We start from the raw sequence: 27,212 nt of genomic DNA, 5'->3' as shown, positions 1-27,212 counted from the left end.
AAAATGGGGCAGGAAAGGGTCAGGGACCAGAGCTGGGTTGGAGAATGAATGCAGGCGTGTCCTGGAGGTGGCTGTCACAGTAGTGGACTGTGAGGGACAGCATCCCAGCCCTGCGGAGACCCAGGGCAAGGATGGTGCCCCACACTGTGTGAGGAGCATAGAGTCCCTGTGTTCAGAAAGCAGGAAGGAGCCAGGGTGGCAAGCAGAAGTGGTGTAGAGTGAGAGGACTCCATGCTGCAGGAGGCCGACAAGGGCTCTCAACAGTCAGGGCCTAAGAGAGAGAGAGGATCAGGCAGACGTGACCACCATATGCAGAGTGGGCCATCTGCAGGGGCCGGTGGGAGGCCAGCAAGTAGGAGCCATGGCGGTGTGACCAGGTGGACATTCTCTCACACTCTGGCTGACTGGACTTTGATGTGTGCTGGTGGGGAGGATGAGGTGCCGAGCAGCAGGCTGCCAGAGCCACGGACAGGCCTGAGAGGCCAGGCGGGAGCCCCAGAGGCATCAGCTCATGACTGGCTACTCTGCTCTGGAGGGAGAGCTAGAGCACCCATCAGATTCTTAAGGAGACTCCAATCACCGAGAGGCATGGGTGTCATGGAAAGAACCCCAAATACTCAAAGCAGGAACCAACTGAACTGAAAGGAGAAGGAGCACCCTGCTTTCAGTAGGACTGCTGGAGAGAGGATGGTAAGAGGAGGACCCAAGCACCCCTGGGAGCCCGCTACCCCCAGCAGTAGGGTGCATATCCTTCCCATGCACAGGGACCTTCCCCAGGATTCCACACTCCTCTCCAATTGGAAAGGATTGAAGTCATGCAAAGTACATTCTCCAGCCACAGCCAAATGAATTAGAAATCTGTAACAGAAGGAAAACCAGGAAATTTCCACGGAGACTCACTGAGATCACACGTGGTCACAGGTGGTCAGATGCAGAGTCCTTGGTTGTGATGGTGGTGGAAGTATCCTTGTGGGAGCTGAGAAAGCCGGAAGACACCCAGGTCCCCTGGCCCAGACACTAATACAGGTAAGGTCAGGGCACTAGCCTTTGCTGTGTCTCCATGGCCTGCAGAGTGTCTGGGACAGTGTCCCTTTGTTGAACAAGGACCAGTTCCCTCCTTGGAGTCTAGTGCAGGGACTCTAAGTGAATTCGAAACCACAAAGGAAAAACGTAAGGAGCAACAAGACTGTGTGACCAAGGAGAGCAGGACATCCCTGATGAGGGAACACTTGTCTGCAGAGGCGTGAAGCTCCAAGAGAGAGCCATTGCCAGGCCTGGAAGTTATTCGGGAAAGGGAAGGCTCCCAAGACCAAGGAGGTGAACTCAGAGGGTTTCAGTGCAATCAGGATGCTTGTTAAACTATAGGAGGAAAGAAGAGCCTAGAGCCATGGGGTGAGTCGTGGGGGTGCGTCTGTGCTCGGCCCGCTGTTAGAAAAACCTGGGAGGACAAGGGAGGCGGTCAGTGCCCTATCCAACAATATCGGACTGAAGAGGTGGCTGGACTCTCCCAGGGACCTCTATCAAGTTTTGGGAGGCTGACAGTAGCTGCCAGGCTCAGAGGGCAAGTAAGATGTGTCCTTGCCCCTTCTCAGCTTAGAGTGACCTGCTCTCCAGACAGGTCGTGCGGCCCGGCCCGCTCATGGCTGCATTAGCCAGGGCAAGTAGTCGCTGCCTCTTCCTCTTTGCTAGTAGGAGCCTGCATCCCCCTGATGCCACTCTAGAAAAAGATGATACCAAGAGAGTAGACCTGATGACAAGCCAGTGGTGTGGTCTGTGTGAGCAGACACAACTCAGGCTCTGGCCTCTGTGGCCTCAAAGCCCTTCAGGAATGCATCTTAGCCCCCCACACTAAGTTCCGGTTCAGGGTTCTCTTAACCCCCTCACGGTTCCCCAACCAGGTGCCACCTTGTGGTTGGACCCAGTACTTAGTTCAGAAGACCCGGCTCTCCCAGTTAGCCTATCTCCTGAGCTTGGAAGCCCTGCCCCGTGCACCCCAGGGGTCTAGCACCATGGTAGGGCCAGCTTTGAGTTTAGCCACATAGTGAGTAACTGTCAGCTTCACTGTCTCGCTCTGGGCTCCACCTACCTCGTCTCTGAAGGCCCAACCCCCGCTGCCAGGGAGGCACTAGCATCCCCAGTGTCTGAGGGAGGGAACCAAGGCCCAGGGGGGTTAGCCCCCATTGGAAATAGAGCCAGCAGAGCCAGGATCCCTTCTGTACAGCTCGGGGAAAGGGGAGGCATGGGTAGGGCTTGGGGCTCTGCTCTTACATTCCAGCACTACGCAGTACAGATTCAGAACTGGCACACTGGGCACGAGGATTTCATTTCATTTGGGGCACTGGTATTTCCACAGTGGCCCATCACTGAGAGAACCTACCATGGCTGGGCACAGTGGCATAGACCTGTAATACCAGCTACTCAGGAGGCTGAGGCAGGAGGATCACAAATTTGAGGCCAGCCTCTGCAAGTTAGTGAAACCCTGTCTCAAAATAAAAAGGGCTGGTGATGTGGCTTGCTGGTAGAGTTGCCCTGGGTTCAATTCCTGGTATCACCAAAAAATAAATAAATAAAAGAGACTCCCTCCATGGTATTAAGAGGATTTTATTTCCCTAGTACTTGGGTGGCAGTGACCTCTGATCCTGTCATTGCCCAGGTACACACATGGGGTTATTGGTGACTTCCCCTCACCTCACACAGCCCCCTAGGACCAATTCCAGAGAGCTCTAACAGACCTCAAGCAGGCTTGCTTTCCTGACACACACCTAAACTGTCAGCTCCCACTGCAAAGGAGGAAATCCAGGTTATGGTCCTTTTCTAACTGTCATGAATTAGCTGTGTGACTTTGAAGAAACCATAACCTCTCTGGGTTCTTGCTGTTGCAGATTCCAGCCCACAGCCTATTTTTGTGCAGCTGGGGAACTGAGACATTGTTTACCTTTTTTTTTTTTTTTTTTTTTTTTTTTTGGTGGTGCTGGGGATTGAACCCAGGGCCTTGTGCTTGCAAGGCAAGCACTCTACCAACTGAGCCATATCCCCAGCCCCTGTTTACATTTTTAAAGGATTATAAAGACAAAAGCAAAGAATGTGGCAGAGACTAAATGTGGCCTGCCAAGACAAAGCAATGACTGGCCCTTTATGGAAAAACGTTCCAGCACCTCTCCCCTTGGGAGGGTCTCTCCTGGTGCCCAGCGTCTTCAGTCTTATTTATTCCAGTCACTTCTTCTACACGCCACTCTGCAGTTGGTAGAGAACTTTCACACGCATCATTTCATTTAATCCCTAACAGCCCATCGAGGTGGACAGTCCCCGTGTGGCTCAACCTGACTCCTGGGGAGAGTTTTCAAAAATAGGAAACTGGGTCTTCTGGCTCTTCGATGAAGTCCACAAGGAGGAGTGGCATCCGCTCCTCAGAGTGGCCTGGTGGCTGCTGAGGTCTGGAGAACAACACATCCCTGCCAAAGGACTTACGCGAGGGATTGGGGCACCGGGCACTCATTCTGAATCTTAATCGCTGCTTGTTCACATTCTAGAACTAAAAATCGTAAAAGGAGGCAATTCCTAGACCCCCTTCTCTTAGATTGTGGTGGTTCTGTGGTCCATAGAGTTGTACAGGGTTCGACGGTTCTGTTCTGAACACTTTGCAGTGGACTTTGACCAAGCCCAGCCTGGAGCAGGAGTCTGTACCGTAGACTGTTCCAGGGCAAGGAGTGGACACCAAGTGGATCCACGTTAAGTGACCATTTCAAGCAACCCTGGCAGTGGAGAGGCTTGCTTTTCAACTCCTGTCAGAATGACTCGTGGCCCAGTAGAGTTGTGTTGTTCCCGGGGTGGCACGCCCCTGTGACCTGTGGAGGAGCAGAGAACCTGGTCCCGTGCTGGGCGTCTTTGAGCTGTCAGAAAGCCATCAGAAGTCGCCTCTAGTGGGCTGGAGTTCTGTGCAGGGAGCGGTGGCAGCGCCAGGAGTTAGCCCCAGTTGTGCATTTGGCACCACTGGCTCCAGAGCCGGGGGTTGGGTCCCGGAGCCCGCCACCTCTCACCAGCCTGCCGTGTGCTCTTGTTTCAGAGGTCAGCTGGAGGCTCCAGTCCCGAAGCAGGAGAGGGTAAGGAAGTCTCTGAAGCGTTTGGCCATCTTTGGTGGCAAAAACAGAAGCAGCCTGATGTTCCTCCTCTTCCTCATTATTTTCTGTAGATTCTGACCGAGAAGATGGAAACTACTGCCCTCCTGTCAAGCGAGAAAGAACGTCCTCTTTAACCCAGTTCCCACCTTCACAGTCAGGTAAATGATAAAAGCATTTATCGTTCTGTCACTTAATTGTTCCCCTCTGACACCTCACATCCCCCATCTGGCCCCTGTCCAGATCCCATTAGATGTGGTCTCTGTTGGGAGTGAGGTCAGAACTTGCCTGGGTATGGCACCAGGTGTCCCCCACGTGGAGTCAGTGGCACTTAACAGCATGGTGAGACTTAGCAGGCAGAGGACCTCGATGGTATGGTAAAGATCGTCCCTCAGAAGTAGGAGAGGAGGGCTGAGCCTGAGAGCCCTCCTGGGGCTCTGACCATTCATTGCGATCCTTCCTAAGGCTGCTGTGACGCTGTGGGCTGACCTTCAGCTATGGGAGCACCAGCTGCCCAGTGCAGCAGCCCAGACACGTGAGCATGTGCACACGTGTACACACACGCATTCACACACGCACTCACTCACAAACCAAGAAGCTCCAGCAGAACCCTGGACGCGATGCCATGAATTCCCGGGGCGGGGGACTTGGTGGGGCCTTGGAGGAAGGGCCAGGCAGGATGTGGAGCACCTGCCCAAAAGGCTTCAGTCACAGCATGCAGGCCAGCAGGCCCCTTAGGTACAGAGGCAGGCATGGCAGAGAGGCAGGTTTCTGGGACAGAGAGTGGTCGGGGCTACTCAGGAGGCACAGAAAGCCTGGCCCTTGCCTCCAGCATGGAGCCACCCTCCAAGTTCAAGGGTAACTGCTGACCCCGAGCCATTCCTCTTCCCCATCATGACTTGGTCCACTCTGGTGCTGCCTCGTGGTCTGGAGGCACAGGCGCATTTAGAGAGGTCTTCTGGTTGCACGACGTGTCATGCCTTCTTAGGCAGTTCATGGGAAACGATTTCCGGTTGTGGGCTTCATGGCCATTACTAGCGCTGTGAGGGAAAGATCACTCCAGACAGTGACTTCTACTCACAAAGAAATGCGCGTGTGGCAGGAGCACAGGGCAGAGCAGAGTCCAGCGTCCTTCCAGGCATCACTCGGCACCCTGGTTGTTGAGCCCTCTGCCCTTGATGTTGATTTTGGATACTGACACATCCCTTCCCAGCTGCACGAGGCCCCGGATGGACATGCTGTCATTTGTCCCCAGATATCCAGGAGCTGCCTGGTTGGTTTGCAGCCTTGCTTAAAGTTTTCTGCACACCTGGACAGGTGTTTCCGTAGGAGGAGGAGGCTTCCCTTCCCACTCACTGCTGAACCACACTTCGGCAGCCGAGAGTGCCACGAGAGGAGAGGGGCCACTTGGTTCTGTGGCTGTAGCCCAAAGGGGCAAGGGACCACGGCTTGTTTTCCCACGCTGGCACCAGGCGGGTGCTACGCTGCCGGTCATCCAGGGAGGCGGGCGGGAGTGGTGCTGGTGTTCGGAACGCATTGCTTTTGCACTGCCCTCCAGCTCCGCTTCGCTGCAGCCGTCACACTCTCTCGAGCTGTTCCTCGTGAGTCCCGCTTCGTTTGTGGACTCCTGTGGGCTGGCCCACACCCTGGGAAGCAGTTGCTCTTATAAAGAAAAGCCTTAATCGGTCAGGCTAAGGAGCACACTGGCCGTTGAGGGGAAACGGGCTGAGGCAGCCTTCAGTGAGACCCGGCTGCTGCAGTCTGCATCCTGACTGGCCACCCCCAGCAGGGCCCAGGGTGCCAAGATAGGGCTGGGAGCACAAGGCAGGACGGGCAGCCAGCTGGCAGACCACTTGAGGCCGTTGGGCCACAGGTCCCCATTCTTACCGTAAAGTAGGTCTCTGCTCCCAGTGAGGAAGCGTCAGTGCGAGTCTGCGTGTTCCCGCACGCAGGAGAGCCCCCGTGTGCCCCCCACTCATGCTCTTTTCCCTCTTGTTCCTCCCCTGCCTGCATCTCCTTGCCGACAGTGTCAAAACACAATGTTTTTATGCCATCAACCTTCTGCGAGTCTTCTGCAGGCAATTCTGACTCAGACCCAGGTGAGCCCTTGTGTCCCTTTGCCCATCCATCAGTCCCTGGGGGTTTCCTGGGATGCACAGCACTGACCATTGTTAAATGAGATCTTCAACAGAAATGGGCGTGTGAAGTCAGGATTCTCTTTTGGTTCCTAAATGTGTTGAGTTTCCCTAGTCCTCAGCCTCTAGATCTGGAATCCATCATGAGACAAGGCCTCAGTAAGCCCTTAAGTTTCTGTTTCTCCCAGCAAGACCTGGTTGTAAGGAGTTTGACACTCTGGAAAACATATAGGCTGGGGTTGCGGCTCAGTGGTAGAGCGCTTACCTAGCTGGGCAAGGTTCTCAGCTCCGCATACAAATGAATAAATTAAAAGTTCACCAATGGCTAATAAAAATATTTAAAGATATATGTATATATGAAGAACTGGCACAGTGGCACATACCTGTCATCCCAGCAACTTGGGAGGCTGAGGCAGGAGGATCACAAGTTCTAGGTCAGCTTTAGCAGTTTTAGTGAGATTTTCAGCAAGACTCTGTCTCAAAATAAAACGGGCAGAGGATAGAGCTCTTTGGTAAAGCACACTGGGTTCAATCTGCAATAGAGAGAGAGAGAGATGTATTTATTCTGTTTTCACATTTTCACACAATATATTCATATTGTTAAAAAAGCAACAGAAGAAAAATTCCTTTGCCCCCTCTCCACTCACTGTCCTACCCCAAAATAGCTGCTATGAAGCTGTGTGATTTTTTTCCAGATCCTTTTCTGTGTATTAAATTTTCACATTAGTATTGCCTAGATCTGTTCAGATGAGCATGTACCATCACAACTTTAAAGCTAAGGAAAACTATGTGATCCCTTCTGAAGAGTACAAGCACCTTCCTTTTTTGGTCTATTGTTTAGAGAACCAACTTGAATTTCCTGAAAATTTCTCCCACATGATTGGAATTCCCCATAAAGTATTTAATGAGCAAGTTCAACAACCCACACTCTATAACCCAACCTGCCTTATATAAATCTAATGCCAACTTCAAAAGCATTGTGAGATAAGTCCCATGCTGGTAAGGGAAGAGGTGACATGAGTTTTTATAACTTGGAGGATTGATTGAGTGGCACCATTTCAAATGGTGGAATTCATTTTGACTCTAAAAGTCAACTGTCCTCAAATGACCCCCTGACCTCAATTCAAATAGGAACTTGGTGATTCAGGGTCCTCAGAGCCAGCCGGTAGGTTGTAACTGGGTGTCATTTGGCAGGTGGTGTTCTAAATCATGGGGGTGAAGTCCTCCGGCTCCTGGTTTTGGTCTCCATCATCTGTCATGGGGACTACAGAACTTGATCCTTTTGTGCTGTGAGCATAGGTACAAGTTGGTTTTGTGATCTGTCTCTGAGCCTGTAGTGGCCTCTCTCCCCTCTCTCCTTTGTCCACCAGCATTAGAAGCTGGTGGCCCAGGAAGCCAAGATGTTTCAGGCCATTTCACGGCTTGGACACAGCCTTGGTTTACAGTCCCTGATACCCTAATGCCTGGGCACATGGGAAGCATGTCAGGCCATCTGCAAAGTGAATTTCGTGTCCTTTCCTGTTTTTCTCCTTTTTGAAATTTAATTTTGAAAACGTTAGTACTTATAGAAGAGTCAGAGTGTTTCTATAACACTTTCACCTAGAGACTCCCTTCTGCGTTCTTCATTCATCCACTGCGTCCTTTATAGCAAGGAATCATGTCCATGTCACACCCATGTATCTCACTTTCCATCTTTGAAGGTTACAGGCCATGCATCCTGTAGAGTCCTTGGGTCTGTGGTGCCCAGCATTTCCTGGTAAGACCCAGAAGTATCTTGGGTAGGAACCCCCAGGGGTGATGCCCTGTCCTTGGTGCTCACCATGTTGGCTTTGTCCTCTTGCTAGCAGGGTTGCTCTTGATCACTTGATGAGGTAGAATCGCCCTGTTCTACCACTTGATGAGGTGGAATCGCCCTGTTCTACCACTGGCTTTGTGCCATAATTCACCAGTTAGACCAGTTATGTGAAGTCACTTCCCACACCTGTGGTTAAGGTTTTTGTAGAGACACTGGAGACTTCAGGAAAACTTCCTCCTCATCTCACCCTTGCTCCTCATCTGGCGGTGCCCCCTGGCTGCACAGTTCAGGACTCTGCTGCTATACACGGGAGCTTCTGTCTCCTCTGCTCCTGCCTGCTAATGGCATTCTGCTGGAAGGGTCCCCGTCCCTTCTCCCTTCTTATTTGTCGATTTATCATGGCAGTGTGGAATATGGACTTCTATTTTAGTTGCTAGGTTAAGTCTGTTGTTACTAGTTTTTACCTTGATGCTAGAATCGCCCCAGATCCAGCCACATGGGAGTCCTGTCAGGCAGATTCCTGTGTTGTGAGTCAGGTGCCCTTCGTTCTATTCTGTTTTTCCCTCTTTTGCATTTTTTTACTGGTGTGTTACACTTGTTACATGATGGGATTTGTGCTTATGTATTTGTACCTGATCACAGTGTAACAACAGAATTTGGTCAGAATCACTGCCCACCACGGCCTCCCTCTCCCCCAGGTTCCCTTCATTCTTTTGAACACTTTTTTCACCTTCTGCCCCAGCAAGAGGCTCCAGGTTCTTTCCCTGTCCCACTCCTGGACTCAATCCCCATTTCTCAAAGGGACCCTGGTTTTTTGCAATGGAGAATGGCCCCTTGAACCAAGGTCTGGGTTCTGAGCATCGGCTCCTGAGCACTGTGCAGACAGACCCGGAACATGCACATCTGTCTACCTGCTTGCATCACCCAGGGCCAGGTGGGGGCTTCAGCCGGGACCAGCAGAGTGTATGTTTCTGCCTCTCCTCTGAAAGGAGGAAGCCTGGCTCCACTTGTTCCCTGCTTGTTCTCTCGATGCTCCTTCCGCTCGGCAACTCAGCCCCTTCCTGCCCTGTACCAGCCCTGCCCTTGCACAGTCCTCAGCTCCCACCAAGCCGCCTGCTCTTGGATCCTCTCCACCATCTGGTGCAGGCCAGCTTTAGTTCAGGGTATGTTCCTGATTACATCAGGAATCCTGTCAGGGCTAGGCATCGTTTCCTTCAGACATCACTTGGGGTCCTTCGGAGGTGGGCAGAAAGCACCTCAGGCAGCAGCCTGCTAGTTCACGCTTGTCTCCCAGGCAGGCAGAGGCTGCCTCTGGGACTCTGTTCTTCTATCAAGCCCATGGGGCGCAATGCCTAGGACCCAGCAGGACCTGGGGAGTGTGGCGGGCGTCTGGGTCAACCCACAAGGCAGTGACTGTGTTGCAGAGAAAGCACATTTCTAGGAGTGTTTCATGGAAGGAGTCCTATGACAGGGCCTCCAGAGCTTGGCCACCCACAGGCACACTTCTCTGCTATCTGTGCCCCATCTGTCCCAAGTGCCCAGTTGCCATTAGAAGTACCCCGCCCTACGCAGGCCTACTTTCCATATTTTGTCCTGTGCTTGTAGAGGAAAAGACAAGATGATCTGACCATTCTCTGCAGCACCTAGCATGGATTCTCTGTGTGTCGGTAGGGTGGGCAGGCTTTGGGCCCAGTGGCAGGCCATTCAGTGGCCATGGTGGTTCAGGCCTTCTGCTCCTGCCAGCCCAGCCTGGCACAGGCTCCACACAGCAGGGTGCTGAGGAGCATTCTGTAGCCAAAATGGGTGTTCTAAGCCAGCACTCAGGGCTTTTGAAAAATTACTTGAATTGCACTTTTGACCTCAACTTGAAAAATGTGACTAAATTGCTAGTCATCTTCTTTGAAAGGAAAGGAGCTCAGCATTTGCCTTCTGGAATGGCCCACCTGGTGGGCTTCTTCCAGAATGGTGTGCCTCCTTGGTGGCTGTGTGGCCACCCTGTCACACCAGGAACACCAGCCTCAGAGCATGGCTGCCTCAGCCACTGCTCAGCCCCTGGCACTCGGTTGCTGAGGGTCAATCTCATCCTGCTGCTGCCCAGGACAGCAGTGGGGCTCAGCAGTGCCTTGTCGGTGGGTACAGTCTTCCTCCTTGTTCCGAATTCTGACTTGATTTTGTGTGATGTCTAAGAGCTAGATCTGGCAAGATTCTTGGAATTTGATGTTTTGGTGTACAATCAAATGGTTCTTAATAAACACCCAGAATTGTGCAGCTAACATCATTAATTTTAGAAATTTCCCATCACCCCCAAAAGGAAGCCCCATCCCTATGAGCAGTCACCCCATCCTCTCCCAGCCCCCAGAAACTATGAATCTACTTCCTGTCTCTGGATTTACCTGTTCTGGACGTTGCTTATCAATGGAGCCATACACTGTGTATCCTTTTGAGTTATCTTTCCCTTTATATGAATCTTTAATTTCTTCCAACAAAGTTTTCTTTTGTTAAATTTATTCCCAAGTATTTTATTACTCTTAAGTGCTGCTGAAAATGGAATTGTTTTCTTAATTTCATATTCAGAGTTATAAGTTGGTCTTGTGCCCTGCACCTTGACCAAGGCTGACCCTTAGCACAAAAGCAAGGCTGCCTCCAGTGGCCTGTTATGCCATTGTCCCTTGCTTTCCCCCAGGAGGAGACCCTGGCCTTTATGATCATCCTTCTGTCATGGATCACATTAGACTGCCCTCCCCCACCTACCGTGGGCAAAGTCACCAAGACTTGCCAGTTAAGGGATCTATGGACAGTAGACTGAGCCAAAACCAGGCTTTCCTGCCCTTCCAGGAGCCCTGGGCACTCACTGTTCTCATAGGTGACCAGGACTGCTCTTGCCCAGCACCAAGGTGAAGCTCCGGGGACATATCTGGGGGCAGAGTAAACCTGCTGTCTGCCACTTTGGTCTTTTCCTGGCCTTTGGCACGTTCTCTGATAGACAAGTCTTCTAGGAAGAAGACCAATCCTGGGACCTTTGCTCTGTGGCTCCCTGTTTTCCCCCAGGGTGTGAGCCCTAAGCTGTCTACCTGGCACCCTGCTCTGGAGATAGGGCTCTGATCCTAGGGCACGTCCTCTCCCCCACTGATCCTTGTCCTGTCTGCTGTTGTCAGCACTAGGACCAGTGCTTCCTGCAGCCTGGGCCACCTAGCTGCCCTGCCAGCTGGCCAGAGCTTCTGCCTTTCTGTGTGAATTTGCAAACATTTCCCCGAGTTCCCCAGGCCCATGGTCACTGAGGTCAGACCTGCAGCCCTTCTGCCCAGTGCCCTCTGGGCTTGGCTGCCTTGCCCCTGGCAGGTCTGCTTTTCATGTTTCGTCTTGTGCTTGTAGAGGAAAAGAGCAGCGGGTTCCGGCTGAAGCCGCCGACACTGATCCATGGCCAGGCGCCCAGTGCAGGTAGGTGGCCCACGTCCAGGGAGGAGATGGGAATGACTTTCTTAGACCTTTCCAGGCTCTTGCCCAGCCTTTCTGGGTGTGACCTGATGTGTGAGCCCTGGAAAGCTGCTATGGAGAACCTTCCTGAGTAGGGAGTGGAGGGCGGGCACAGGCTGTGCCCAGCAGGAGCACAGCAGTTTCCGTGTGTCTCTAGAGCGACTGGCTTCACTGCACGCTGCTCATGAGCAGGATCCAAACAAGCAAGGGACTTACAGGGAAGCCCACAAGAACAGGACACCTCCCCTCAGGGTCCTTGCCCAGCCCGTATTTGGCAGAGAGATCTTCCCCCTGTGGTTTTTCACATACAGGTGCAGACGGCGCCTTTGTGACCCTTCCCTTGTCATCTGCACTTCACTTTCTTTTTTTGGTACTGGGGATTAAACCCAGGGGCTCCAGCCCTTTTTATTTTTTATCATGAGACAGGGTCTCACTACACTGCTACTACACTACACTACGTCTGGCGATCCTTCTGCCTCAGCCTCCCGACCTGCTGGGATCCCAGGCGTGCGTGTGGCTTCTCTTCACCCTCGAGTCCAGCGCTAGGAAAGCGGCAGCCCCTCGATGAGTGTCCTAGCTGGCTCATTTACAGTCATGACTGGTGGCGTGGGAATTTGATAAAACAGCCAGATCCGCATGACTCACTGTGAAGAAAAGAGGGTACTCTCAAAGCTGCTTTCCTGCCTAGTCCAGCCAGCAAGGGACACGAACGGGTCACTGGGGGTTAGTTTTCTCTGAAGCCCCTAGCGACGGGGTGCTGCATTCTGCTGGGCGTCCAGGACCCTAGGAAAGCCAACTTCCATTGCAGGTTTGCCAAGCCAGAAGCCCAAGGAACAGCAGCGCAGCGTGCTCCGCCCGGCCGTGCTGCAGGCCCCGCAGCCGAAAGCACTGTCGCAGACCAGTAAGAGATGCAGCCGGGCACCAGCACCACCAGGGAGCCACCGGGCGCACTCAGAGATACAGAGGGAAGGGAACATGGTCCTGTGAACCAGCCCGTGCTCCCCGGCCCTGAGAGGAGTGATGCCGGGGCCACCGAGGCTCTGGGCAGTGACTCTGGGTCAGACACGCATTACCCACTCACTGTCCCCATAAAAGCCAACCTGGTCCTGTGAATGGGTAGATTTGTCCCCACGTGTCTGCAGAGAAAACTTAGCCACGAGCCACACAGGTCTTCAGAAGCCTGTGGGTGGTGCCCACGGGGCCAGTGCTTTCATCCTCCCTTCACTTCACACCCACTCCTCAGCCTGCCTCCGGCACATCATACCCGAGCCGGTTCCCAGCTTCCGGTTGATCCTTAATTTTCTTACTTATGAGCTTTTCTTCTTCTTGGTCTTTCCCTGTAATTAAGAACTCTTCATAAGAAACTCAGCCTCCAACATGGGGGACTGGGTCATATTTCCAACAGGTTTTTAATTACAGGGGAAATGATTCTAATCTGATGTTTAACCGTCAAAGCCAGATTTTAATGTTTGAGTCATATGCTCTCCAGAGTGCTTTTTTTTGGGCGGGTGTTGGTGTTTGTTGTTATTTGTTTTGGTACCAGGGATTAAACACACGGCCACTTAATCACTGAGCCAAATCCCCAGCCCTTTTATTTTTTATTTTGAAATAGTCTTGCTAAGTTGCTGAGGGGCCTGAAACTCAATCCTCCTGCCTCAGCCTCCTGAGCCTCTGGGATCACAGGCCAGCACCCATGCCCAGCTGCTATTTTTTTGTGATGCTAGGGGTGGAACCCAGGTCCTCAAGCAAGCTAGGCAAGCACTCACCACTGAGCCACACCCCAGTGGACTCTCCACTATTTTAAGAGAAAACAAATGTATAAGATTACTTTCATAAAGAATTATTTGCCGGGCCCGGGACTTGCCTGTAATCCCAGCGACTCAGGAGGCTGAGGCAGGAGGATCATGAGTTCAGAGCCAGCTTCAGTAACAGTGAGGCCCTAAGCAACTCAGTGAGACCCTGTCTCTAAATAAAATACAAAATAGGGCTGGAGATGTGGCCCCGTGGTCGAGTGTCCCTGAGTTCAATCCCTGGTACCCTCCTCCCCCAACCCCCTGCCAAAACAAAAATGAAAATCATTCCCCAGTATGTGTTTTCTTGGTTTTTGTTTTGGTTAAGCAGCAGTAATGCTTCTAAACTCACTGAAAATTCACATAGTTCTTTTTTTGAATAAAGATAAAGACCTCCTCACTTCTGTGAGATTTTCGTTGTTTGCTCTTTTAACTAAGGGCAAGTGGCTTTCTGTAGAGATGCCGGGCCCTTTCCTACTAAGGAGACATTACTTGTGACCATCTAAAGGGGGGGGGTCCCTACACGGGGTGCAGCAAGAGAGGAGGGGTGGGGGGTCCTGGCTAGATGCCCAACACCCCCCACTCTTTTCTTCCTACAGTCCCGAGCAGTGGCACCAATGGAGTCAGCGTCCCAGTGGACTGCACAGGGGCAGCGACGTCATTATCACCAGAAAACCCTGCACAGAGAAATCCCTCTGAATCTGCTGATGAGGCACATGCACTTGAGGTCAGTGAGTCTAAGGTCATGGACTGAGGGGGCACCATGTGCCAGGCCCAGAGGGAACCAGAGGGTCAGCTCCTCAGGGTCTTACCGAGTTCACAGCTGTTTAACCATGGACCTGCTTCTGGATTTTCGCAGTGGTCAGAGAATCACTATACCTACCAATTTTCGTCTATTTTCTGTTGTTATAGCAAAATACCTAGGCTGGGAAGTATATAAAGGAAAGAGGTTTGTTTAGCTCCCAATTTTAGAGGATGAAAGTCCAAACAGCAGGACACCAGCTCTGCCGAGGATCCGGTGGCCGTCTTCCTTCATGGCAATAGCATCATGGCAGGAGAGTGGGGGAGAGAGCACACGGCAAGACAGGAAGCGGGAGCAGGGAGGGAATGTTCTTTGGTAAAATCTTGCCTGGAGAGAACTCCCCAGGGTCCCCCGACAACGCATTCACCATGCCTGAACCACCTGTGCTAGGCCCCACCCTTTCAGGGTTCCAGGATCTCCCCATTTCCACATGGGGGAATGTGCTTCCAGCACAACATGCCCACGCAGACCCTAGAGCACTGGCAAACCATGGGCCTGCCAGGGGGCGCCTTTCCCTCAGTCGAGCAGCCACAAGCAGCCTGCTGGGAAAGCTTGTGCCACCCGCATATCTGGCCCCCAGGGGGTGTGTGGTCCTTCAGGGTACCTTACTGAACCCTGGGAGTCACTGAGTCCAGAGGAGTGTCTTCTATGGATGATTGTCATGCAGAATTTCATGGGAAGAAGAACCTCCCCCTCTGTGCATACAGGATCAGCTCTCCAGGATTCAGGGGGTACCCTCTAGTTGGAGAGCATGCTTGGGGGGTCAGCTCAGAAATAGTTCATTTAAGAAAAATAAAAAGTGCCCCAGGAGTCCAGGACTGTAGAGGCCCAGGGCAGCGTATTTCACAGCAGCTGAAGTAAGGGAGGACATTAGATGACCAGCTGCTCCCAAGGTTGGCAGATGGCTTTGGGTCATTTGCAGTAATGCACCATATGGCATCTCTGAAAAGCCTGGCTGGACCCACGTGTGTCTTCTGCGCTCTACAGTGGTGCCGGCAGACCTGCTAGCTGTGGTTTGAACCCTCCACTCTCGTGGGAACATGCCTGTCTATAGTTATGTTCTGGAATCCCCAGCCCCCACATTCAAACCACGGGTCTCTCCTTTGGAAATGTGGAAATAGGAATCACTGAGGTCTTGAGGACAGTGGGTCAGAAGCCCAGTTCTGAGTTGGAGGGGCTCCTGGAAGAGACCAAGCCTGTCCCAGCTGCTGCTAGCTTCCCAACAGTGAGTGCGTGGCTGTGGGTGGAGCCACACAGGCCACACCACGCCACCAGCAGTTCTGCATGTGGCTAACATGGGGACAGAGGTGGAGGAGGTGGAGGCTCCTGCTGCTGGCACTGCCACACCTGCAGGGACTCAGAGCTCACCAGGCAGACCTTTGTCTTTCTTATCACCCCAGAAACATGGCACACGCTGACATGCTGCCCATGGGGGACTGTGAGATAAATAGACTTAAGGCTCAGATGACACTTGGGGACCTCAAGGAGAAGGTGCCCAGGAGGAAGAGCCTCCTGAGGCCATTCACACCAAAGTTACCCATTAGGAAACCCCTGACTCACGTGAGGAAAAAGCCCCTGACCACAGAACTGGCCTGGCAAAAATCTAACCCTCTGAAAAGAGCCTTCCAGGTCAGAAACAACTCTGCTCAGAACCTTTTTTTTTTCTTTCTTTCTTTTCTTTTTATTTTTTCTGTTTACCATCCAAGATGCATTTATTGGTTCCAGCTTACAGTAAATAACAAAAAGAGAAATAGTATTATCATTTAAATAATACTAGCTGGGCTGGGGTTGTAGCTCAGTGGTAGAGCGCTCGTCTAGCATACTACTAATGATTCAAGAGGAAAGTAAATATTTGCTTAAAGCCTTAAATTATTTACATTAAAATGTATTATGAAAACATTGTGTTTATTTGTTTGATTAGAAAAGCTATAACAAGTTCAGAAAAAACTATTTAGGGTTATTTAGTGCCACTTTATATGGAGACCTTTCTGTGTTTCAACAGTCAAAACCACAAAATGACTATTTATTAAATATAGAAAGATTCTTGTCCACAGCACTGCCATTGCCTGTGTCCCCTCAGGGGACACCGTGTGCTCTCCCCACCTGGGAATAGCACCCCTCTAGATGGAGAAGAAGCAGACAGCGCACAGGAGCCAAGAGCCAGGACCGTGGTTCTGCTGGCATTGTATCGCCTGCGAGCTGTAGCGGGGGACCTGCCCACCTGTGGGCTGGGAACCAGCCTGCTTCTGAGGAGTCCTGGTCACTGAACATGGGCGGTGCCTAGCTCTAAAGTCCACATTCGCTTCACGGGCACGAGCCTGCAGTGTTAACGGTGGCAGAATTACAGGAAGTGCAGTAGAAAAAACAGTTAAAACTCTAGACAGCAGGTCGCAAAGTGTGATTAGCATCACAGTGTCCCGTGCTGCAGGGGCTGGAAACACTGACCAGCGTTCACAACCTCCCAATGGCCCTTCTCACCTCTCGCTCCACTGCGCTCTGGCCCTCCAGTGTCCCTGGGAGAGCGCTGCCCCTCAGGGTCTTGTCCACCAGGCACATCCTCGGGGCGTCCACTCCTACGCTTTTCTTTGATTTGTTTTCAGTTTGGACAGCAGGTTTTATTGTGTAGTGTAAGAAAAACGTGAATTACTAACAAGTCTGCATTCCACTATCCCCAAATAAATGAATGTTGTGAAAATCTTTACTTTAAAAAATCATGCCTAAAAGTTGAAAATGTTTAAACAATATGAAAATCTGTGTAGTGAACAGTGCAGAGCACCCTCCAGGGAACAAGGGTCAGCAGTCCTCGGACTTTACTCTGTTCTGGTTTTCTTCCTTGGCAGTTGTAAACACACACTTGAGATCATGTTTGCTTTTCTTTTTTTTTTTTTTTGGCAGTGCTAGGATGGAACGCACGGCCTGCGTTATGCTAAGCAAGCGCTGACCGCTGAACCACTCCACCCTCGGTTCGCTTTTGATCAAAATGGATTTACATTTCCCTGTCCCACAGCTTGTTTTTCTCTCTGATGCTGAGGGAATCCTGCCATCCTGCCCCTCTCTTGGTTTTTCCCCCGTTGAGATTCTACCCCCGTTGTATTTTAAATCCTCAAGTATGCAGCCCTTTGGCTAACTTCAAACCTCTGGGTTATTTCCAGCTCTCTGCCAGTATCGATGGTGCTGCAGCACTTTCCGTGCTCCATCTGTCTCTGCCAGAGCCCTCCTCCAAGGGTTTCTGAGAACAGGGTCTGAGAAACACCTTTTGGGCATGTTGGGTGTGATTTTCCCTTTCTGCCTCGCGTCCACCTGGACAAAGGCCACCACTTGTCAGTGGGCTTTTCAAAACCAAAACCAAGTCTAATAAGAAAACTCTAAAAGCCTACAGCCATCCCAGGAGCCCTGTTACCATTTTGGCCACCCTGGCCTTACATAGGTCCAGTTCCTATCAAATACCCCAGAGCACTGTTGGTTCCAAGCACCCAAAGGTGGGCAGAAGCCTCCAGCACCTCCTGTCCAGGCCACTGCGTCTCACCATCCACTTAGGAACCACCTCCGCCAAGGCATGGGAAGAGGTTGGCAGCCCTCTGCCCCACCGAGGCAGGGGGGTCTCTTGCCTATGTCTGGGAGCCGCTGGTACCCGGCCTGTCCCTCCCAAACCTTTGTCTAAAGCAGAGCCCTGCGCCTGGGGAGGGAGTCTGCAGCATGCGGAAGGGGTCCTTGTCTGTGTCTCTCCCACGGCTTCACCCAGGGAGAGCTCACCCTGCTGGGGCAAAGCTGGTGCGCTGGCAAGTCCTCAGGGCCCCTCTGTCCCAGGGACCACGCTCAGAGGAGCCATGTGAAGTCCACCCAGCCGGGTCCTGGTCCTGGTATCTGGGCTAATGTGTCACCTTTTTCTGATTTTTGTGTTTTATTTTTAATAGGAGAAAGAGCCCCAGAAAAATGAGTCTAGCAATACTTCTGAGGAGGAAAACTGTGAGAAGAAAGACCAAGTTGCACAGCAGGCCTTTATATTTGGGCAGAACCTGAGGGACAGAGTGAAGGTATGTGATCAGGGGTTGGATGAGCTATTGAACCTCTGAGTTGATTTTTACTTCTTTTTTTCTTGTCATAATGACTCTATGTTCAACAAGAAAATCAGTTTTCCTTGAAGAAACAGGCAGTGGGGAGTGTGGCCCAGGGATGTCCTGTGACTAAACAGTCACCTGCCGGTTTGCAGTTTTCCTGTCCTCCCAGCTCCTAGCACACATGCTGCCTACACAGGGCCGCAGAACCCTCAGCTGCTGTGGCCTTGAGCTGCCCCCAGTGCTCCCTTTGCAAACATGGGACATGCCTGTCTCTGAGATCTCACATTTACCCACAAAGAAGGGCCGGTGGCATGGTCCGGTGCCACTGCCACTCAGCACTGGCAGCGTTTGGACTGATCCATTCTTAGTTGTTGGTGGGCGTCCTGGGCCATGCAGGATGCTAGCAATATCCCCAGCGTCTACCCACTCCAGGCCAGGAACACCACAGTTGTGATACCACAGACATCCCAGATGTCCCCAGCTGTTCTCTGGGGGCCAGAGTTGTCCCCACCCTATAAGAACCATGTTATCTTTCTATTGTTGTAACCAGAATACCTGACAGCAACACAGAAGGAAGGGTCTCTCGTGGCTCCCAGTCTGAGAGGCGTCTGTCTACCTTCAGCCTGCGCGCTGCGCTCCCTTTAGGTCTGAGCGAGGTGGTGCATCCTGGAGGAAGGGCACGAAAGAGGAAAGCCGCCCAGCCGGGTGCGTCCAGGAGCAGACTCAGAAAAGGGGCTGGAGACAAGAAGTACCCTTCGGGGGCACGCCTGGGGCCTCCTTCCTTCAGCTAGACCCCACCCCTCAGTGGATGGCTCCACTGGTGAGGGCAAGCCTCCAGCACCCACCTCTGGGGTCACTCATGTACCGGCCACAGCAAACCATCATCACCTTGTTTTTGTTGTGGTTGTGACCGGTTCGCACTGTATTGCCCAGGCTGGCCCTAGCTCCTGGCCTCAAGCCTGGAAGTAGCTGGAACAGCAGGCACACTGCTGTGCACAGCCACCTTGTTTTCTCAGAAACAGGTTGGGAGCTGGGCGTGGTTCTACACACATGTGATCTCAGTGACTTGGGAGGATAGCAAGCTCAAGGCCAGCCTTGGTAGCCCTGTCTCAAAATAAAACATAAAGAGGGCTGGAGATGTAGCTCAGTGGTAGAGCACACCTGGGCTCCATCCCCAGTACCAAAAAAAGAAAAAGCAGGATGGGCAAGAGCAGGCATCTGTCACTTTCTGCCCTCCAGGTATGTCAGTTGTGTCTGGAGACTTGAGTGGGAAGCTCTGGCAGTGTCGGGATCGCGTCTCTGGGCCCCATGGGCGGGAGCATTGGGAAGCCCACAGCTCTGCCCTTTTAGCAGCTGGCCCAGAACGCTCTGCCATGGCTCTTTTGGCAAGAACTTCTTTAGAAGCTTGAGAGGCAACATCGTGGCCATCTCTGGGACAGGGGTGGTGGCACATCTAGGAGTGTCCTGACATGGAATGGGTGGAGGACAAGGACACTGCTCAGCACTGTGAAGTGCAGTGCCCAGGACACCCAGCCCAGTGTCCGTAATGCTCAGTGGGAAATAAGGAATCAGAAATCTCTGTGCTGTGACGATGCTGGATGGCACTTCTGCTGCTTGCTTTCTCACTCACTGTCCAGCGGAAGTACCAATCCTGAGGGCCACAAGACAGGTGTCGATGCTGCTGCGGCTTTTAGACAAAACTAATCCCTCTTGCCTGCTCCCTCTAGAGAGCAGGGAGGGACTTGAAATTCACCTACACTAGGCCACTCAGGACTTGGCCACTGAACCTCAGGCCCAGTTCTCTGTCCCTTGAGTTTGGTGGTGTGGCTGCTTGAAGTGGGCGGGGTCAGGGTCTTAAAGAGGACCCTGGCGGCTTATAGTCAGATCTCGACTTCTCCACTGAAGGTAACCTTGAAAGAGCCTCCAGAGATGGTGCTTTTGTTCTGTCTGTAACCTGCTCCTTGAGAGACCCAATTGGCAAGCCTAGGCTCTGTGGATGGACAGAAGTGCTGGCCTGAACTAGCTTCAGGGCAGGTGTTTGTGACAAGGTAGAAAAGCTTCCTTGGGGCTCTGTGGCCTGTTTTTGTATCTTAACCACTAAAAGCAAGATGTGAAGTTGGTTACAGCCCCACACCCTGGTACACGTAGCATGTGCACTCAGCAGGCGCTCTGCCTCAGAGCTGTGCCCCACAGTGCAGGGCCCTGCTGTTGCGATGAAGTGTTTCTGTTTCCAGCTGATGAATGAGAACACTGACGTGGCTGGCATAGAGAATGCCGGACATCCTGGCTCGGACACGCCAACTGCGACCAACTACTTTCTCCAGTATATCAGTTCCAGGTAGGTCCCAGCCCCAGGGCCAGTGTCAATGCAGGAGGAGGTGGTGGGAGAGGGCCTCAGCCACAGTGGGACCAGTCAGGCTCATTCCACCTTGGGCCAGGGGACCTTGATGGCTGAGCCAGGAGCCAGCATAGTCTGTCCTCGTGGTGGGGAGCAGGAGGAAGCTGAAGCCAGCAGAGTCAAGGTACCCCCTTACTCCCCTGGGTGAATCCATGGGGCCAGGGTTGTCCCAGAGAGCAACAGACCTCAGGTAGGACCAGAGTTCAGTGTTGTCATCAGGGGCATATGGAGAATACAGCCCAGCCTCGGAGGGACCCTCTCACATGGACCAAAATACTGGAGCAGAACTGATAGGCCCAGTGGCAGCTTGGTCAACTCCTGTAGCCATGAGGGCCACCCCAGTGTACCTTAGCCTGGCTATATCGGGTGAAGCTCTGTCTTGCCCTGGCTGGTGCCTGGGGTGCTGCTCCCCATGGAGCTTCAGAAGGAGGGGTCTCCCTGCTTGGGAGACAGGTCTGCAGGGCTAATGAATGTGGCCTCTGCTATGCCATTGGGACCCTCCACCAGGCAACCTAAGGCTATTGTTTCTGCCTGGCACAGTGTGTGTGGCCCAGAGACTGTGGATCCCACTAGGTGCCAGTCCATCCGCAGAGGGAAAGGGGTCCAGAATGCTTGCTGCCAGAGTCCTTGTATATGTGTGTATGTACGTGTGTGTGCGCGCACGCGTGCTCACCTTCCTGCATGTGCAAATGTATGTATGTGTGTTCAGCGTGTTCAGCACGTGCACGTTTACCTGACTGCATACTGAGTACGATCTCCTTTCCAGTTTAGAGAATTCAACCAACAGTGCCGACTCCTCCAGCAACAAATTCGTCTTTGGCCAGAACATGAGCGAGCGTGTTTTGGTGAGCAGCCCCTCTTGGCACTGTTTGTCTTGGAGCCTGGAAGCTTTTAGCACCAACCCCTGATTGAGAAGGAATGTGGCATGTGGCTACCATGTCTCTTATAAGATCAGGACTTATAGTTGTAAATAAGAGAAAGATGGTCAAGCTCAGACTCAGCTTGAAGATGGACTGGACCCTTGACCCCAGTAGCCCAAGGAGGCTGCTCAGGCCCCAGCCTTTGCTCTTCCTTGTTTCCTTCCTGCCATCTGAGGCTGACTTAGTCCTGAGATGGGCTTCCCTCACAGCCAGGGCTCATGCTCCATTCCTGTAAGTCCAGCTGGAATGAATGGTAGCTGGTGGCACATGCTGCTGGCCCCCAATCCCCACCCAGGCCACAAGTCTGTAGCCAGTGGGGGCAAGTCTTTGGTTCCCTGCTGAAGCAGAGCCAGCCCTGACTGTGGGACAGATCCGCCCGGGCAGCCGTGCACACGTCATGCATGGCCAGGGCACTTTCTGTTCTCCGAGAGCCTGGTCGGCATGGGAGAAGTCTCTAGAGTGCTATCCCTCCTTCCTTGTGTTCATTCCTTGTTCCTCCCAACTGAACGGCCGCATTCCCCTCCAGTTGTGACTGTGGGGAAGGGAAGGCTGTTCTTACTTCTTGGCTCTCACATAGTTACTGCTCTTTTCCTACACAACAGTCTGTTCCCAGAATGCCTCACGGCTCTCGTGCCTGTGTTGGCAGCCTCCTGGGGTGCTGGGAGAGGCCACCTTCCCGGGGCTCTGGACAGCTCTGGGGTGTTCACACGTGACGTGCGGGATGGCCTGGTTGGGTAGGACCCAGCTGAAGTGGGTCTGGAGCTGCTCTCACCACTTGGGGGCTTCTCTTCCGCAGGCCCACCCCCCAGCACCACACAGCCATCCTCCTGGTGTGCTTTTGTTTCCCTGCAGAGCCCCCCCAAGTTAAACGAGGTCAGCTCAGATGCCGGCAGGGAAAACGCAGCTGCTGAGTCTGGATCTGAGTCGTCCTCCCAGGAGGCCACCCCTGAGAAAGGTATGTCCTAGTCCTGCAGCTCAGCTCGGGGGCCAGGAACCTGGGGCACTGCATTTCTCTGCATCCCACCCGGGAGGAACGTGGCTTCGGCTCCCCAGCAGTGGCAATCCCTTGAGAACCAGTTCTGAACAGTATGAGAGCAGGGGCTGTGACCACTGGCCATGTGCCTCAGCAGAGCCGTGTGGCCCAGGCGTGCTGGGCTGTGCCGGTGCTCTGAGGCAACAGGCCGGGAAGGTCCTCCACATTCTGTCTCACTGTCCTGTCCTCTGCTGAATGGGAAAGCCACAGGTGGTGGCCCAGATGGTCTCCCTACAGGGTCCCCTCCAGACACCAGACACCCCCAGGCTGGCCTCCCCAGGGCGCACCAGTACTCTTGATCCACTGGGCGGTATCTCCTCGCCGCTCACCAGAAAAGTAGCCAATCTTGTTTAGCTGATAACATTGCAGAGTCCCTGGCCGAGTCAGCAGCCGCCTACACCAAGGCCACCGCGCGCAAGTGTCTGTTGGAGAAAGTGGAAGTGATCACTGGGGAGGAGGCAGAAAGTAACGTGCTACAGGTGAGCGCAGCAGGGACCTGGCAGGTGTCCTTAGCAGTGTCCTTAGCAGTGGCCCTGGGCCCTCACAGGGCTTATCAAGGATACAGTGCCCACCCAGGCCTTTCTCGTGCTGACCGTGTCAGAGTTAGAGGCTCTTGGAGGCAGCTCAGGGAATGAGGCTCCTGGCACCTCCTCTCCTCAGCCGAACTGACAGCTGAATCACTTGTCACGCTGGCACCCCTGTGGTCATGGTGGGGAAGAGACTGGCTGTGGCCATAGCCTGGTTCCCTTGCTAAGGCATGCCCTCTGGTGTGCTGGACGCTGCCTCTGCCTTCCCTCCCTGCACACGATCCCACCGTGCGTCACCAGTCTCACGGAGTGCCATGGGCTTCCAGGAGTCCCTCCTTTCTGCCCCACACTGTTTCTTCAGTCTGTTCATGATGGAAGAAATGGGCAGGGGGGTCTGCAGTCTCCCCTCGGAAGGACTAGTGAGGTTCCTGCTCTATGCCTCTCTCTTGTTAACCTGTGTGAAGCTCAAGTCGCCTGTTACAGCACAAGTTCAGGGCTCAGTGCATTTGCAGAATTGTACCACCATCACAACAGTCTAATGTAGAACGTTTCATCCCCTAAAAAGAAGCTCCACTTCCACGAGCAGTTACCCGTTGCCCTCCCCAGCCCCTGACAAGCACAAATCCACTTCCTACCTCTGGATTTGCCCTTTCTGGACATTTCCTGTCAGTGGCATCCTATGCTCTGGCCTGTCATGTCTGGCTCCTCACTGAGCGTGTTTCTGGCTCATCCATGCTGTAGGTGTCAGAGCCTGGTTCCTTTGCACAGCTGGAAAAGATTCGAGTGTGTGCTGGGACCACACTCATGTGTCCACGCACCAGTTGATGCTGGGGGAGCTTTCACGTGGATGTGGTGGACACCAGGACGGGGGATTGTTGGCCAAGTGGAAACGGTGCTCAGCACTGTGAGGAGCTGCCTGGCTGTTCTCCCTCTGCAGTTCCACCATGTTATTCCCTCCTGAGCTGCTGAGGGTCTCTGCTTCTGGCCCTCCTAGTGGGTGGGAGGGGGTATCTTTGTGGTTTGCTTTTTTTCTGAAATGATTTTTTATTAAATGTCTCTTTAATACTGTTCAACTTGCCCTAGTTTAAGGGCAGGAAAAAAATATGGGCAAGGACCTGCCGTGGCCCCATTGCTATAGTTTGCTGGCCCTGGTGGTTCAGGTGACTTAGACAGAGACAGGTTGTCCATGGCAGTAGCCAGCCGGGCCCTGCTCACCCGAGGCCATGTGTCTCCAGATCCAGTGTAAGCTGTTTGTCTTCGACAAGACCTCACAGTCGTGGGTGGAGCGCGGCCGGGGACTGCTCAGGCTCAACGACATGGCATCGGCCGACGACGGGACGTTGCAGTCCCGACTTGGTGAGCCGCTGGGGGTGGGGCTGCCAGGTCTCCTGAAGGTGGGAGTGGCACGGTCCCTATGGGGAGGGCTTGGCATTGTTGGAAGATCAGATGAGGAGGACCTTTCCAGAGCGGAGTAGAAACCTGACCTGGCCTGGGCACGGGGGCAGGTCCCGACAGTGTGGCCAGACCAGGGACTCCAGCTGCCAGGCCTTCCAAAATTGTTCCTTAGTGTTGAAGTATTTAGCAGTTTTTAAACTTGTTTTCACTGAGAAAGTGCCAATTTTATGGTAAAAAGGAAAAAAAAGAAATGCAACATTAATGGTAATTTCTTTACAATGAGAGAACTCTGCTCATAACATTGATTCCTCCTGTTTTGTAGTCCTTTTTTATGGAAATAGGGCAATTTTATATCCTCCTTGTTTCACTTGCTATTTGTGAGCATCTTGCTATAAGCATTAAATTTCCCTCTAAAATAAAGATTATCAACTGGACACAGTGGTCATCCCTGTCATTCCAGCTATTCAGGAGGCTGGGGCAGGAGAATTGCAAGTTCAGGGTCAGTCTGGACAACTTAGTGAGGCTGTCTCTCTCTCAAAATGAAATTTTTAAAAAGGTCTGGGGATGTAGCTCAGTAGAAAAGCACTTGTGTAGCATGCATGGGGCCCTGGGTTCCATCCCCAGTACTGCAAAAAATAAATAACAGTTGACTGTGAAAACTTCTACAGGAATGTTCTGTTGGCAGTTGATCTATTTAATCCCTTCTCTGTTGACATACTTGTAGGTTGTTGCAGTTTTTTTAGACTATCATAGATAACAAGACTGGGCCATCTTTATACGTTTTATTTCCATAAGCAAACCTGTTATAAAAAATGAGTGTGCGCTCACACGCACACACACACTTGAAGAAAACTGTGCGTGTGTGTTTAAAAGGAGCACCCGCTCATCTTTTTTTTTTTTTTTTTTCTTCCCCCCGCTCATCTTTTCTCATCTCTAATCAAAGTGTTTTTTGGCCTTTTTTTAAAAAAACAATGTGGGTTTCTGGCCTGCGGTAGCTCACGTTCACCTTGAAGCATTGTTTTACATAGTTCAACTCAGAAACCTCCCCGAGGTCAGAGCAGAGGTGAGAATCGTCCTGCTAAGTTGCCCAGGCTGGCTTCAAAATTGCGGTCCTCCTGCCTCAGCCTCTCGAATCACTGGTTTGCAGGCGGTGGCACCACGCCACACCCAGCTTGGATCTACTTTTGCTTTTTTCTCATGGAAGCATTCAGATGTGTGACACAGTGTGCGTGGTGCACGTGGCTGGGGTGCCCCAGCTGTTGTCAGCCCATGTGGCCGGCCCACCACAGTGGATCCCTCTCCCTCACCAAGTGCCACCCTAGGTGCCCTGTCCCTTCCCCACCCCCCATGTGTGAGGCAGACACCTGGCCCAGGGATGTGGGCACAGGGAGATCTAGCTGAGAGGTCCCCTGGCAGAGGTGACGACTTCTAACGCTCTCTGGTGGAAGCTCTAAGCAGCGATCTTACCTTCTCATTTTCCTAAGAAAACTAGAGAACGGGGCCAGGACTTGGCCCAAGAGTGGGACAGTCAGGAGGGCCCCTGCTTCCTTCGCAGCATGTGTCCCAGGCAGAAGGTGCAGACGTGCAGCCTTCACCACGGGCCCTCCGTCTCCTGCTTCCTTCTAATCCCCGCTTTCCCGAGGGAATGGCTGGCCTGTCGCTTGCCCATGTGGACCAAACAGAACTCTCACAAGGCTGGACATGACCTCCAGCCACTGACCTGCCACATGAGCCTGTGGGGCTACCAGTCCACCAGGGTCCTGCAGAAGCTGGACTGGGAGAACTGCTGGCTGTGTTGGGTTTTCCTTCAGGTTGTGGCTTCTGGCAGTGGGCAGGGAGGGGGTGCCAGGCTGAGTGGCCTTGTTGGTTACAGTGATGCGAACCCAGGGCAGCCTGCGGCTGATCCTCAACACCAAGCTGTGGGCCCAGATGCAGATGGACAAGGCCAGCGAGAAAAGCATCCGCATCACGGCCATGGACACCGAGGACCAGGGTGTGAAGGTCTTCCTAATCTCGGTGAGCCACCTCAGGCAGGTTGCTGGGCTCCGAAAGGAGGCTGCACCCCATAGCCCACCTGCCAGATGAGGACTCCTTGGCATGCTGGGCACCGCTGCCCTGGACTCTGGGAGGCGGGCTCCTCTGTGGGTGTCATGCAGACTCATGCTCTAGCTGTGCAGATGGGTGGGCTCTGGCCCAGCTCACCCAGGAGCCTCACCCTCTGCGTCCTTCCCCTTGCCTCCCGTTTAGGGGCTGGCCAAGGTCAGCAGGGTGCTTAGGACAAACAGCCCCACGTGTTGGTCACCCCCATCCTGTGTCATGTGAAGGGGTGACGCACAACACGTCACCCAATCCTAACTTCTGCGTCCTGGCCTCAGGCCAGCCCTGACCTCCTACATCCTCCCAGCCACCTTGGCATGGGGATGGTGTCCCTTCATGGAGTGCCTAGCTGGCCTGTGGACATGACTGATGGGCAGGTCAGAGCCCTTGCAAGTGGGACACCTCACTCCCCCTCCCCAGCAGGATGGGTCCCAGGGCCCTCACGGTTCCCTGCCTCCCCCAGGCCAGCTCCAAGGACACCGGCCAGCTGTACGCAGCCCTGCACCACCGCATCCTGGCCCTTCGCAGCCGGGTAGAGCAGGAACAGGAAGCCAAGACACCGGCCCCTGAGCCTGGGGCCGCCCCATCCCACGAGGAGGACGACAGCGATGATGATGTGCTGGCTCCCTCAGGGGCTGCTGGGGCCGGTGAGCCAGGCACTGCCTGCCCAGGA

At 53.1% G+C, this 27,212-nt stretch overlaps 1 protein-coding gene across 16 annotated transcripts in view; it reads left to right on the top strand.

The window, feature by feature from the left end:
* The window catches only part of Ranbp3 (RAN binding protein 3), a 57,767-nt gene that overhangs the window by 28,625 nt on the left and 1,930 nt on the right, over nucleotides 1–27,212 (top strand). For 9 of the 16 annotated variants that reach the window (XM_047530713.1, XM_047530728.1, XM_047530715.1 and 6 more), the window contains 14 exons: nucleotides 4,064–4,100; nucleotides 4,190–4,276; nucleotides 6,143–6,214; nucleotides 11,418–11,483; nucleotides 12,328–12,420; nucleotides 13,909–14,036; nucleotides 18,026–18,145; nucleotides 20,404–20,507; nucleotides 21,334–21,412; nucleotides 22,340–22,442; nucleotides 22,875–22,999; nucleotides 24,283–24,403; nucleotides 26,316–26,458; nucleotides 27,003–27,186. In XM_047530713.1, the coding sequence (XP_047386669.1) occupies nucleotides 4,064–4,100; nucleotides 4,190–4,276; nucleotides 6,143–6,214; nucleotides 11,418–11,483; nucleotides 12,328–12,420; nucleotides 13,909–14,036; nucleotides 18,026–18,145; nucleotides 20,404–20,507; nucleotides 21,334–21,412; nucleotides 22,340–22,442; nucleotides 22,875–22,999; nucleotides 24,283–24,403; nucleotides 26,316–26,458; nucleotides 27,003–27,186 (1,462 nt within the window). The remainder of the gene's footprint in view (nucleotides 1–4,063; nucleotides 4,101–4,189; nucleotides 4,277–6,142; nucleotides 6,215–11,417; nucleotides 11,484–12,327; nucleotides 12,421–13,908; nucleotides 14,037–18,025; nucleotides 18,146–20,403; nucleotides 20,508–21,333; nucleotides 21,413–22,339; nucleotides 22,443–22,874; nucleotides 23,000–24,282; nucleotides 24,404–26,315; nucleotides 26,459–27,002; nucleotides 27,187–27,212) is intronic. The other 7 variants (XM_047530716.1, XM_047530724.1, XM_047530717.1 and 4 more) reach the window with 5 other exon arrangements.

This window comes from Sciurus carolinensis, chromosome 17, assembly GCF_902686445.1.
Source record: "Sciurus carolinensis chromosome 17, mSciCar1.2, whole genome shotgun sequence".
Taxonomy (NCBI): Eukaryota; Metazoa; Chordata; class Mammalia; order Rodentia; family Sciuridae; genus Sciurus; species Sciurus carolinensis.
Note: the sequence above shows the minus strand (reverse complement) of the source record. Positions and strands in the feature narration are given on the sequence as shown.